Source organism: Hyla sarda, chromosome 2, assembly GCF_029499605.1.
Source record: "Hyla sarda isolate aHylSar1 chromosome 2, aHylSar1.hap1, whole genome shotgun sequence".
Lineage (NCBI taxonomy): Eukaryota > Metazoa > Chordata > Amphibia > Anura > Hylidae > Hyla > Hyla sarda.
In genome coordinates, this window is record NC_079190.1 from 20295929 (window position 1) to 20311401 (window position 15473).

The window sequence follows — 15473 nt, forward strand, 5'->3', positions numbered from 1 at the left end:
TGAAAATCTTAATCCTTCCAGTACTTATCAGCTGCTGTATACTACAGAGGAAGTTATTTTCTTTTTTAATTTCCTTTCTGTCTGACCACTGCTCTCTGCTGATACCTCTGCTCATGTCAGGAACTGTCCAGAGTAGGAGCAAATCCCCATAGCAAACCTCTCCTGCTCTAGAAAGTTCCTGACACGGACAGAGGTTTCAGCAGAGAGCACTGTGGTCAGACAGAAAGGAAATTCAAAAAGAAAAGAACTTCCTGTGGAGCATATAGCAGCTGAAAAGTACTGGAAGGATTAAGATTTTTTAATAAAAGTAATTTACAAATCTGTTTAAAGGGGTATTCCAGGAAAAAACTTTTTTAGATATATCAACTGGCTCCAGAAAGTTAAACAGAGTTGTAAATTACTTCTATTAAAAAATCTTAATCCTTTCAGTACTTATGAGCTTCTGAAGTTAAGGTTGTTCTTTTCTGTCTAAGTGCTCTCTGATGACACGTGTCTCGGGAACCGCCCAGATTAGAAGAGGTTTGCTATGGGGATTTGCTTCTAAACTGGGCGGCTCCCGAGACACGTGTCATCAGAGAGCAGTTAGACGGAAAAGAACAACCTTAACTTCAGAAGCTCATAAGTACTGAAAGGATTGAGATTTTTTAATAGAAGTAATTTACAAATCTGTTTAACTCTCTGGAGCCAGTTGATATATATATATATATATATATATATATATATATATATATATATATATATATATATAAAAAGTTTTTTCCTGGATAACCCCTTTAACTTTCTGGCACCAGCTGATTTAAAAAAAAAAATTTCCACTGGAGTACCCCTTTAAGATGGAGATAAACATTTTTTGAGTGGTGGAATCAAAAGGCCTACAGAGTCCTTGGTATCGTCTCGGTATCGCTTTGGTTAGTGCCATGAAATATGCAGCTCACACATGTTAGACATTAAGTTATGGGGTAATAATGGATCCACAGCAACCAAATGGCTTCTACATACAAAGCCCAGAAGTTTATCGCTGAATCGTGGTCATACAAAGCTGTTGAGCCAATGGGATACACTGAGAAACGTCAAACATGAAGACGTGAATCTGTGATATCATATTCGAAAATGAATACCTGATGCCTACAAGACATAAGAATTTATGGTGTCACGTGCCTTATAAGCCAATGAAGACTTAGGATGATTGGGGCCTAGAAGATATAGGAGACGTATGAATCAATGGTGGCCAATGAAGATTGGGGCCTAGAAGATATAGGAGACGTATGAATCAATGGCGGCCTAGAAGATATAGGAGACGTATGAATCAATGGCGGCCAATGAAGATTGAAGCCTAGAAGATATAGGAGACGTATAAATCAATGGCGGCCAATGAAGATTGAAGCCTAGAAGACATAGGAGACTTATGAATCAATGGCGGCCAATGAAGATTGAAGCCTAGAAGACATAGGAGACATATGAATCAATGGCAGCCAATGAAGATTGGGGCCTAGAAGACATAGGAGACGTATGAATCAATGGCGGCCAATGAAGATTGAAGCCTAGAAGACATAGGAGACTTATGAATCAATGGCGGCCAATGAAGATTGAAGCCTAGAAGACATAGGAGACGTATGAATCAATGGCAGCCAATGAAGATTGGGGCCTAGAAGACATAGGAGACGTATGAATCAATGGCGGCCAATGAAGATTGAAGCCTAGAAGACATATGATATGTGGCAACACAAAGGCCTATCTAAAACATATAAAGACATAAAAATTAGTAGTAGATTATAATAACAAGGCCTAGAAGATTTAGGAAGATATATGGCTCAATGGTGGCTTATGAACCTTCAAATACGGTCTACGATGTCACATAAGCTAACAACATATGAATACGCATGACTCAGTGGTGGTTTAAGATGACTGAGCCTAGAAGACGTGAATCAGTGATGGTTTTTGGGCCTTTGAAGGTTAAATGGGTACTCCTCCCCTAGACCGTATCATTTGATGTCTCATTGTGGGGGTCGCATCACTGGGGTTCCCCGCGATCTCGGTTGCCCTGGACATCCGGTGCACGGAGCAAAATTCTCTCCGTGCCGGATGACTGGCGATGCGGGGCGGAGGCTCGTGACATCACGGCCATGCCCCCTCAATGCAAGTCTATGGGAGGGGGCGTCACGCCCCCTCCCTTAGACTTGCATTGAGGGGGCATGGCCGTAATATCACGAGCCTCCTACGCTGAACCCGATGCTCTAAATCAGTGGTTCTCAAACTTTTTTGCCTGAGTACCCCTTGACAGCCCAGTCCCAAAAAACTGTACCCCTATATTAGAGACATTTTGTAAAGATTATAGTATAATTCCTATGCTTTACTTTCCACTATAACCAGCCCCCTGTTCCTCTCCCTATCTCCCCAGTCCCCTGATTTACAGGTGACGTCTTCTCTAACCGGAGTTGTTTTCTTCACTATCTGGCCTAGACCGCCATTAAGACTTCTCCACAGAACCAGCCAAACAAATATTTTAGGCTTCTTTCTGCAGTACAATACCCACCTATTTACAAACTCCCCATGTATATTGTCACACACAGTAACAGTACCCACTTTGCGTCACCATAAAGTTTTAAGGCCCCCTCTGTGCCCCCAAATATAGCTGTAGGTCCCCAAACTGCCCCCATATATAGTTGTAGGCCATCATACTGTCCCCATATATAGTTGTAGGCCGCCATACTGTCCCACTTTTGTGCTCCACTGCTCCTCTGGTCAGGGGACCTAATGCTATGGTTCATAGCAGTAGGTCCCCGGTCTGCAGGGGCAGTGGAGCAACAAAGCTGATGGTAGTTCCTGCCCACAGCAGCCCGATGCCCGCACTTCCCCTTCTCTGTCCTCCTGCTCCGCGCCTCAGTGCAGTGACGTCAGCCTACCATTTCTTTCAAAGTGGCCCAGACCAGTAACCAGTGGCTGCCATTACTGATTTTTTTTTCAAGTACCCCCTGGAGAACTGCTAAGTACACCTGGGGGTACTTGCACCCCAGGTTTAGAACCACTACTCAAAACAAATGCTGGGTGCAGCAGGGAGATCGCGGGGGTCCCCATCGGCAGGATCCCCGCAATCAGACATCTTCTCCCCTATCCTTTGAATAGGGGATAAGATGTCTAGAGGCAGAGTACCCTTTTAAGTTCTGCAAGACTTCTGGAGACACATACTATATATCTATGGTGGCCTATGGCATTTGAGGCCTAAAAGACATATGAATCAGTGGTGGAGTCTTAGAAGACTTCTAAAGACTTATGTTTAGACCATAACCTAGATGAATTTTTGGTGTCCCATAGGCCTAAAATCATATGAATGTCATATCATTATGAGGCTCTAGACCCTAAACATAGTGGCTCTGTGGTTACCAAGGTCGCTTTGTAGCACTTTGCTGCTGGGTTCGAATGAGAACAAGGGCAACTTCTACATAGAGTTTGTATGTTCTCCCTCTGTTCCCATGAGTTTCCTCCAGGTACTCCAATTTTGTGCCATACTCCAAAAGCATACTAATATAAAATTTAGATCTTTCAATGAAGATAGGGACCAAGATGAGAGATTTCTGTACAACGCCCCCGAATAAGTTTTTTCAATATAAATGAATGAAAAGAATCTTTGGTGGCTAATGAGCTTACGAAAACTGGAGCCTAGAGGACAAATGAGTCAATGTCACATGGTATGTTACGTCTAAGCGATGGGTGGGGGGTCACATGGGTCTAAAAGTCATTGTGGTGTATGGCAGGTTATGAAGCCTGAGGCCTAGTACGACATGACCATGATAACCTATGAACCTATATAATTAAAGCTATATACTTAAGCATATAGGCTATTTGTTGGCCTGTAAGGCTATATGGTAGCCTATGGAGAAAATATTTATAGTTTCCCGTACTGCTAAAGTTTATATTTGTAATATCACCAAACCATGCAGATAAATATTTCCTCTATAAAGGTGGTGGAAAGCGAAGCCCAGACATGTGTTTATTCATTTTTTCGAAAGGGGGATGCCATTGTGAAATAGTAAAAAAGACCCAATGCTATAGGTTACAGTGCATATTCCGCTTGCAAAATTCTACAGACATGACTAGGTAGGCCCTACCCTGTAAAACCATTAAATGCTAATATCCCACCCACCCCCGTCCAATCCCGTATTTGTTCTGTAAGATGATATTTTTGTACACGCAGTGGATTCTCTACTGAAAACCGTTCACAAAAGGATATTTTGGCAAAATATAGATCGATACTGGCAGCTAAGATTCAACGCTGGAGATCTTAAAGGGTTATAAAATGCAAAATAAGGGTCAACGTTCATTCTTTTGTGGAGATAGTCAATGAAGATTGCCCTTCCTGCCATCACTGTCCATTGGAAATTAATAAAATGTAAGGAATCCGAGTTCCCGGTTGGGACAATTGATCGACCTCTGTCTCAAAAAGTTGCATTAACATTAGAGCTAGCATTCCAAATAAGTATAATAAAGTTACAAAAAGTTCTCTGTTCAGTTATAGCCTCATAGACCTACTAGGGCGGTTGTCTTCTGCTCCCTTGAAGATGCTGTTTTTTATCTACTATAAAGGAAAACAAAAAAGGTTGAACATAAACCCATCGTAGTATGCAGCACGTTATATATGGGGTTTTATGCTCCAAGTTGTACCCAAGACTTGTCGACAGGACTCACAACTTTGTGTCCTACTCTTGGCCGCCCCCACCACCAAACTTTGGTGACCTCCGTATTGGTCCTCTGCTCGCCATGGCCAGAAATGTAGCAACATCAACCAGAGGGAAACCATCTGGCAAAAAGGCCTTCAGCCCATAGTGAATGTTTGTTTTTGTTTGTTTTTTTTGCTTTTTCCGGTCCACTAGTTGAAATTACAACAGTTCAAGTAACTGATGGTTTTCCCTTCTCCCGGTAAAGAGGAGTCTACATTGTTCACCAAGGCGTTTTGCCGGGCCTCGCTGATGAGGCGGCACGCTAAGTCCAGGAAAAGTTTCTCCACGTTGTCCGACTCTTTGGCAGAAGTTTCTAGGTAATACATGTTTTGGGTTCCGGCAAATTCTTCAGCTCTTTGTTGGGAGACTTCCCTTCTCTCTGCCAGGTCGATCTTGTTCCCTGTAATTATAGGTAGATAACAAAGCGTGATGAAATGTTTGTAAACTTGTCAGTCGGAAGTGTCCGGAACAAAACTCCCAAGACATGACATCCTTTATTAAGATGGAATTGTTTTTACTAACAAAATATTCTGAAATGATCACCAAGCAACTGTTGGTCGATCTATCTACTGTATTCTTATTTGATCTAGAACTTTGAGGGTTCAAGGGAGAAAAGATGAGTAAGTCTTAAAGGGGTACTTCACCCCTAGACATCTTATCCCCCATCCAAAGAAGAGGGGATAAGATGTCTGATCGTGGGGGGTCCCGTCGCTGGGGACCACCGCAATCTCGGCTGCGGCACCCCAGACATCCGGTGCACGGAGAGCACTTTGCTCCATGCCGGATGACTGGCGATGCGGGCTGAGGCTCGTGACGTCACTGCCACGCCCTCTCAATGCAAGTCTATGGGAGGGGGCGTGACGATGTCACGCCCCCTCCCATAGACTTGCATTGAGAGGGCGTGGCAGTGACGTCACGAGCCTCCGGCACTGCACCCGACGCTCTTAGCGAACGCCAGGTGCAACAGTGAGATCGCGGAGGTCTCCAGCGTGGGACCTCCGCAATCAGACATCTTATCCCCTATCCTTTGGATAGGGGATATGATGTCTATGGGTGGAGTATCCCTTTATAAGAATACCTATTATTTTTTTACATTTCATAGTGACATGTCAGAAGTTTTAATCAATGGGGTCTGGGTTCTAATAACCCAACATCTCCCCCCTCCCCCCCCCCCCCCCCAATTCCCCATGATTCGCTGACTCAAAAAGGCAGAAGTACCCTGTTAGAGTCCTTTGGCCCTTTGCTTCTGCTCAGCTCCCCTCAGAAAGAGTTTCATAGACTTTCTATGAATCCCTATGAAACTGTTCAGACTGTTTCAGTGATCGGTGGGGATCTGACCCTATGACACGTCCACGGTCTGTGAAAGTAATAGGTACTCTTTAAAGTCAAAAGTTTTTATCATTCGGGTCTGAGTGTTCAGATCACAGACCATCACGACGATGAGCTGGAGGAAGCGCTTGCTTAACGTGTTCTCTCCAGTGTCTGTGTCATGCAACCTGGATGGACTCAAAATGTAAGTCTATGGGGCCATCCAGGTCTCTTAGGCACAGAGCAAAACAATAAAACCTTTAGACATGTCCCTATTATTTACATTTTCGGCAGTTTTTAGCAGTTTTTTGCATAAAAATCTATTTTTTTTTGGTTAGCAAAGTTGGCTGCAGAAAACGACATGGCAATGAATGTAATGATATTTAAAACTATGGCCTATATTTTACATCAGGCGAGACTACAATGGAATTATTATAATGACAACGAAATCTTTTCATTTTTAGCCTATTTTCTTACACTTTATGGGTAAAAAACAAATGACTTAGTTAACTGTGAGTGGCCTCAGGGTGTGTTCACCCATTCAGTTTTTTTATACTGACTGAACACAAAGCCAGGGGTAGACTTAAAGGAGTAGTCCAGTGGTGATTCAGTGGTGAGCAACTTATCCCCTATCCTAAGGATAGGGGATAAGTTGCAGATCGCGGGGGGTCCGACCGCTGGGGCCCCCTGCGATCTTCTGTACGGAGCCCCGACAGCCCGCGGGAAGGGGGCGTGTCGACCTCCGCACGAGGCGGCGGCCGACACGCCCCCTCAATACAACTCTATGGCAGAGCCGAAGCGCTGACTTCGGCAATCTCCGGCTCTGCCAGTGAGATGTATTGAGGGGGCGTGTCAGCCGCCGCCTCGTGCGGAGGTCGACACGCCCCCTTCCCGCGGGCTGTCGGGGCTCCGTACAGGAGATCGCAGGGGGCCCCAGCGGTCGGACCCCCCGCGATCTCAAACTTATCCCCTATCCTTAGGATAGGGGATAAGTTTTTCACCACTGGACTACCCCTTTAAAAAGAGCAGTCTCAGTCTCGGGGGAGATTTATTGAAACCTGTCCAGAGGAAAAGTTGCTGAGTTGCCCATAGCAACCAATCAGATCGCTTCTTTCATTTTCAGAGGCCTTTTTAAAAATTAAAGAAGCGATTTTGGCACAATTGCGGTAGTGTCGCACCATTTTTGCTGCAAAATGAAGGGAGATATATCATACCCAAAAACGTATCCCCTTGTGCGGAGGACGGCACGCCCTGTTCCCAGGGAGAGCAGGGGGTCTGTGCAGGAGATCCCAGGGGTAACAGTGGCCGACCCCACGCAATCTAAAACTTATAGGGGAAGATTTATGAAAACCTGTCCAGAGGAAAAGTTTCTGAGTTGCCCATAGCAACCAATCAGATCGCTTCTTTCATTTTTGAAAAGGCCTCTGAAAATGAAAGAAGCGATCTGATTGGTTGCTATGGGCAACTCAGCAACTTTTCCTCTGGGCAGGTTTTGATCAATCTCCCCCATAGAGGATAAGTTTTTGGGCATTATATATGTCTTTTAAAGGGGTACTCCGGCGAAAAATATATTATCCACTATCCAAAGGATAGGGGATAAGATGTCTGATTGCGGGGATCCCGTTGCTAGCGTGGCGTGATGTCACGAACACGGAAGCTCCAAGCTTCCGTGTTCCGGACGCCGCCACTGCCGGCCCGGAGATCGCAGGGGTCCCCTCAGCAGCGGGACCCCCGTAATCAGACATCTTATCCCCTATTCTTTGGATAGGGGATAAGATGTTTTTCGCCAGAGTATTCCTTTAAAATAAAATTGCAGGTGGAAAAAAAAAACATCACTAACTCGGAAAAACTGCACCATGTGAATACAGCCTTTTGGAAAGATTCACTAATTAGCAAATTGATTAAGAAATAATTGTGGGGGGTTAAGGATATAAAGCATATGTGGGCATGCTGGGAGTTGTAGTTTCGCACCGGATATTTGGCAATTTCATGGTTAAACCGTCCCGACTTACCCACAAGCACAGTGATGACTTCATTGTTAGCGTATTGTTCGATTTCCCGCAGCCATTCTGGAAGGCAACGGAAAGATTCCTCGCAGGTTATATCATAGGTTAAGATCAACGCATTGGCACTGCGGTAATAACTTTGGGTGATGGAACGAAATCTCTCTTGCCCGGCGGTGTCCCATATCTGGAGCTAAGGGATCGAAAAATAAATCAAATAACATTTGAAACAATAAATATTAGTATTTCCAAATTTGACAACAAAATATACTTAAAAAATACAGAAACAGGCTAAAGCTCCCAGAATCCAGCTGCCAGGTCCTCCTCCGCACATTTCAAGATTTATAATACAAAAAAAGCGAGCGCGATAATACGATCCAGCTGTTCCGGCCTGAACGCTGCGAGATTTGTAGCGACTCTTAGAAATAAAAAAGCAATTTAGAGCCACTCAGCAAAACAACAAGCGGCGCCTTTCAGATGTGCGCAGAACAGGCCGGATCTTATCAAAACAAGCAAATATTACACCAATCCCTATCGGTTCCCACCGGCGCCGGTTATATCAAGGACTTATGACTCAAACATGGTGTGCAGAACTGAAAATTGGGCCCTAAATCAGTGTTTTCCAAACAGTGTACCTCCAGCTGTTGCAAAACAAAAACTCTGGGCATAATGGGAGTTGTAGTTTTGCAACAACTGGAGGCACAATGAAAAAACACTGCCTTAAATCTAGACCTACATATTGGCATACTGGTCCCTAGTAGAGACATACTAGACCTACATATTGGCTTCCTGGTCCCTAGTAGATACATACTAGACCTATACATTGGCATACTGGTCCCTAGTAGAGACATACTAGACCTATACATTGGCATACTGGTCCCTAGTAGATACATACTAGACCTATACATTGGCATACTGGACCCTAGTAGAGGCATACTAGACCTACATATTGGCATACTGGTCCCTAGTAGAGACATACTAGACCTACATATTGGCATACTGGTCCCTAGTAGATACATACTAGACCTACATATTGGCATACTGATCCCTAGTAGAGACACACTAGACCTACATTTTGACTTACTAGTCCATTGTAGAGGCATACTTGACCTACATATTGGCATACTGGTCCCTAGTAGAGGCATACTAGACCTACATATTGGCTTACTGGTCCCTAGTAGAGGCATACTAGACCTACATATTAATATACTGGTCCCTAGTAGAGACATACTAGACCTACATCTTGGCATACTGGTCCCTAGTAGAGGCATACTAGACCTACATATTGGCTTACTGGTCCCTACTAGAGACATACTAGACCTACATATTGGCATACTGGTCCCTAGTAGAGGCATACTAGACCTACATATGGGCATACTGGTCCCTAGTAGAGACATACTAGACCTACATATTGGCATACTGGTCCCTAGTAGAGGCATACTAGACCTACATATTGGCATACTGGTCCCTAGTAGAGGCATACTAGACCTACATATTGGCATACTGGTCCCTAGCAGAGGCATACTAGACCTACATACTGGCATACTGGTCCCTAGTAGAGGCATACTAGACCTACATATTGGCATACTGGTCCCTAGTAGAGGCATACTAGACCTACATATTGGCATACTGGTCCCTAGTAGAGACATACTAGACCAACATATTGACTTACTGGTCCCTAGTAGAGGCATACTAGACCAACATAATGGCTTACTGGTCCCTAGTAGAGACATACTAGACCTACATATTGGCATACTGGTCCCTAGTAGAGACATACTAGACCAACATATTGACTTACTGGTCCCTAGTAGATACATACTAGACCTACATATTGACTTACTGGTCCCTAGTAGAGACATACTAGACCAACATAATGGCTTACTGGTCCCTAGTAGAGACATACTAGACCTACATATTGGCATACTGGTCCCTAGTAGAGACATACTAGACCAACATATTGACTTACTGGTCCCTAGTAGATACATACTAGACCTACATATTGACTTACTGGTCCCTAGTAGAGGCATACTAGACCTACATATTGGCATACTGGTCCCTAGTAGAGACATACTAGACCTACATATTGGCTTCCTGGACCCTAGTAGAGGCATACTAGACCTACATATTGGCATACTGGTCCCTAGTAGATACATACTAGACCTACATATTGGCATACTGATCCCTAGTAGAGACATACTAGACCAACATATTGACTTACTGGTCCCTAGTAGATACATACTAGACCTACATATTGACTTACTGGTCCCTAGTAGAGGCATACTAGACCTACATATTGGCATACTGGTCCCTAGTAGAGGCATACTAGACCTACATATTGGCTTCCTGGACCCTAGTAGAGGCATACTAGACCTACATATTGGCATACTGGTCCCTAGTAGATACATACTAGACCTACATATTGGCATACTGATCCCTAGTAGAGACATACAAGACCTACATATTGGCATACTGGTCCCCAGTAGAGACACACTAGACCTACATATTGGCATACTGATCCCCAGTAGAGACACACTAGACCTACATTTTGACTTACTAGTCCATTGTAGAGGCATACTTGACCTACATATTGGCATACTGGTCCCTAGTAGAGGCATACTCGACCTACATATTGGCATACTGATCCCCAGTAGAGACACACTAGACCTACATTTTTACTTACTAGTCCATTGTAGAGCCATACTTGACCGACATATTGGCATACTGGTCCCTAGTAGAGGCATACTAGACCTACATATTGGCTTACTGGTCCCTAGTAGAGGCATACTAGACCTACATATTGATATACTGGTCCCTAGTAGAGACATACTAGACCTACATCTTGGCATACTGGTCCCTAGTAGAGGCATACTAGACCTACATATTGACTAACTGGTCCCTAGTAGAGACATACTAGACCTACATATTGACTTACTGGTCCCTAGTAGAGGCATACTAGACCTACATATTGGCATACTGATCCCTAGTAGATACATACTAGACCTACATATTGGCATACTGATCCATAGTAGATACATACTAGACCTACATATTGGCTTATTGGTCCCTAGTAGAGGCATACTAGACCCACATATTGGCTTACTGGTCCCTACTAGAGACATACTAGACCTACATATTGGCATACTGGTCCCTAGTAGAGGCATACTAGACCTACATATGGGCATACTGGTCCCTAGTAGAGACATACTAGACCTACATATTGGCATACTGGTCCCTAGTAGAGGCATACTAGACCTACATATTGGCATACTGGTCCCTAGTAGAGGCATACTAGACCTACATATTGGCATACTGGTCCCTAGTAGAGGCATACTAGACCTACATATTGATATACTGGTCCCTAGTAGAGACATACTAGACCTAGATATTGACTTACTGGTCCCTAGTAGAGGCATACTAGACCAACATAATGGCTTACTGGTCCCTAGTAGAGACATACTAGACCTACATATTGGCATACTGGTCCATAGTAGAGACATACTAGACCAACATATTGACTTACTGGTCCCTAGTAGATACATACTAGACCTACATATTGACTTACTGGTCCCTAGTAGAGACATACTAGACCAACATAATGGCTTACTGGTCCCTAGTAGAGACATACTAGACCTACATATTGGTATACTGGTCCCTAGTAGAGACATACTAGACCAACATATTGACTTACTGGTCCCTAGTAGATACATACTAGACCTACATATTGACTTACTGGTCCCTAGTAGAGACATACTAGACCAACATAATGGCTTACTGGTCCCTAGTAGAGACATACTAGACCTACATATTGGCATACTGGTCCCTAGTAGATACATACTAGACCTACATATTGACTTACTGGTCCCTAGTAGAGACATACCAAACCTACATATTGGCATACTGGTCCTTAGTAGAGACATACTAGACCTACATATTGGCATACTGGTCCCTAGTAGAGGCATACTAGACCTACATATTGGCATACTGGTCCTTAGTAGAGACATACTAGACCTACATATTGGCATACTGGTCCCTAGTAGAGACATACTAGACCTACATATTGGCATACTGGTCCTTAGTAGAGACATACTAGACCTACATATTGGCATACTGGTCCCTAGTAGAGACATACTAGACCTACATATTGACATACTGATCCCTAGTAGAGACATACTAGACCTACATATTGGCATACTGGTCCCTAGTAGAGACATACTAGACCTACATATTGGCATACTGGTCCTTAGTAGAGACATACTAGACCTACATATTGGCATACTGGTCCCTAGTAGAGACATACTAGACCTACATATTGGCATACTGGTCCCTAGTAGAGACATACTAGACTTGTGTGTTGTATTATGTGCCATTACAGTAGAAGCAAACTGGCTCACTATGACTGTCTATAGTGGTTTACTAAAGCCTAGTAGAGGTTATTGGATCTGTGTATTGGAATACTGGGCCATAACAGAGCCCCCTCCCTCTTAGATTGGTGGCATCTAAGAGGTTAAACATTTGGGATCATGGGTTTGTCTGATCCCGACCCTTACAGCAGGAGCCTGGTTGTTACTCCAGGTTGGACAGTGGCAAGCCACAACCATGTATCTCTATACCGTACACATAAATATCAACATTATATAATTCACACATATAGCACCACTATACTGTATAAATACTAGTGCTGCTCTACTGTACACAATACTGTTATACCATACACATATCTAACACCCTTATCCCATACACAATAAATAGTACAACTATATCATACACCTATATAACACCATTATCCCATACACAATAAATAGTACAAGTATATCATACACCTATATAACACCATTATCCCATACACAATAAATAGTACAACTATATTATACACGTATATAACACCATTATCCCATACACAATAAATAGTACAACGATATCTTACACATACCGTATATACCACCTCTATCCCATACACATAAATATAACCATTATAATGTACATGTTTTGTGTCTTGCAGTTGGCATACTGGTCCCTAGTAGAGACATACTAGACCGCCACTATACTGTATAAACAGTGCTGCTATACTGTACACAAAATAATACTGTTATATCATACACATATATAGCACCATTATCCCATTCACAATAAATAGTACAACTATATCATGCACAAATATAACACTGCTATACTGTACACATTAATAGCACTGCTATATCTTACACATATATACCACCGCTATCCCATACACGTAAATATAACCATTATAATCTACATGGTTTGTGTCTTGCAGTTGGCATACTGGTCCATAGTAGAGACATACTAGACCGCCACTATACTGTATAAATACTAGTGCTGCTATACTGTACACAAAATAATACTGTTATATCATACACATATATAACACCATTATCCCATTCACAATAAATTATAAATCCACCTATTATAAATCTGAACAGTGCTTGTGTATGTGTTAATAATAAATAATCATAAACCTTAATATATAATCTTATATCTCACCTTTATTTTTTCACCCTTTATTTCCACGGTTTTAATCATAAAATCTACTCCGATGGTGGCCCCCTGGCCTGGGGGGAAGAGACCCTGTATAATAGAAGAAGGCATTACAAGTTTAGAAGAGGTTTGCTATGGGGATTTGCTTCTAAACTGGGCATTTCCCGAGATAGGTGTAATCAGAGATTACTTAGACAGAAAAGAACAACCTTAACTTCAGAAGCTCATAAGTACTGAAAGGATTAAGATTTTTTTAATAGAAGTAATTTACAAATCTGTTTAACTTTCTGGAGTTTTTTTCCTGGAATACCCCTTTAAAGCCCATAGACTTCTATGGGATTTCGCACTCCCATTCACACTTCTGAATTTCCGCAAGCGTGAATGGGAGTGCGGAATCCCATAGCAGTCTATGGCCTTTAATTTGGGGCGGAATTCCGCCGTGTGAATAGACCCTTATAGAACGTTGTAGCCGGCAGAATGCGAGTTGTCACATCATCTGGCTCCAGAAAGTTAAACAGATTTGCAAATTATTTCTATAAAAAATTGTTTTAATCCTTTCAGTACTTATCAGCTGCTGGAGTTAAGTTGTTCTTTTCTGTCTGACCACAGTGCTCTCTGCTGACTGTCTCAGGAACTGTCCAGAGCAGGAGAGGTTTGCTATGGGGACTACTCTGTACAGTTCCTGAGACAGACAGAGGTGTCAGCAGAGAACACTGTGGTCAGACAGAAAAGAACAACTCAACTTCAGCAGCTGATAAGTACTGGAATCATTAAGATTTTTTTATAGAAGTAATTTGTAAAATCTGGTAAAATCTGTTTAACTTTCTGGAGCCAGTTTATATGAAAAAAATTGTTTTTAATTGGAATACCCCTTTAATCTAGCCTCTCTCCCGAGCTGAATAAAACATTCTTTTTTATTTTTTTTCTTTCTTTTGTGATGTGACCAAAAATTAGCAATTAAAAAAATATATTTTTTAAAAAACTTTGCCCTAAATGGGTACTCCTGTGCAAAAAAAAAAATGTCATATCAACTGGCTTCAGTAAGTTATACAGATGTGTAGATTACTTCTATATAAAAACAATAACTCTTCCAGTACTTACCAGCTGCTTTATGCTCCAGAGGAAGTTGTGCAGTTCTTTCCAGTCTGACCACAGTGCTCTTTGCTGACACCTCTGTCCATGTCAGGAACTGTCCAGACTACAATCCCCATAGCAAACCTCTCCTTCTCGGGACAGTTCCTGACATGGACAGAGGTGTCAGCATAGAGGACTGTGGTCAGACTGGGGGGAACTACACATCTTCCTCTGGAGCATACAGCAGCTGATAAGTACTGGAAGGATTAGGATTTATAAATAGAAGTAATTTACAAATCTGTTTAACTTTCTGGCACCAGTTGATTTGATTATTTTTTTCCCATTAGAGTACCCGTTTAACTTAGTTTTTAACACTTGTATAAAGGGAAAGAACTAATGTCCAAACTTGGACAGAGGTGCCTTATTAAAACATAACTTTTACTAGAATTGATTAAGAATAGATGAAATAAAAAGAAAACAAATAATAGCGCACAAAAGTGGTGGAAAACAAAAAAGATACAAAATATACTATCTGTTATGTAGCAGTAAATACAGCCGTGTGTTCACACAGATGGTGCAAAATATGCTCCTATTTATTATCACAGTGGAGTTTTGATTTAATAGAGTACACCATACTCCACTGACTTTTCAAAAACAGTGCTCGCTAATCACAAACACGTGCTACTAAGTCCTTATTCCCAACGCGTTTCCATGCGGGCAACCGATACAGATTGCTATTCCCCGCACTTCATCAGGGGATATAGAATATAGCATAAGAATATTGGAGCAATAGCCAAGAAATAATGAGATTAGAAGGAGGGGCCCATCATCATATCAACAAGGTATATAGTCGCATATGGATACATCCATGGGCAGATTA

General features: G+C 42.4%; 1 protein-coding gene across 5 annotated transcripts in view; it reads right to left on the reverse strand.

Annotated features, from left to right (window-relative positions):
• Positions 1 to 765: 765 nt before the first annotated feature.
• RAB30 (RAB30, member RAS oncogene family) overlaps positions 766 to 15473 on the reverse strand; it is a 156168-nt gene continuing 141460 nt past the window's right edge. For all 5 annotated transcript variants that reach the window (XM_056561296.1, XM_056561295.1, XM_056561297.1 and 2 more), the window contains 3 exons: positions 13526 to 13609; positions 8036 to 8219; positions 766 to 5115 (listed from right to left, as the gene is read on the reverse strand). In XM_056561296.1, the coding sequence (XP_056417271.1) occupies positions 4865 to 5115; positions 8036 to 8219; positions 13526 to 13609 (519 nt within the window). In that variant the 3' untranslated portion in view covers positions 766 to 4864. The remainder of the gene's footprint in view (positions 5116 to 8035; positions 8220 to 13525; positions 13610 to 15473) is intronic.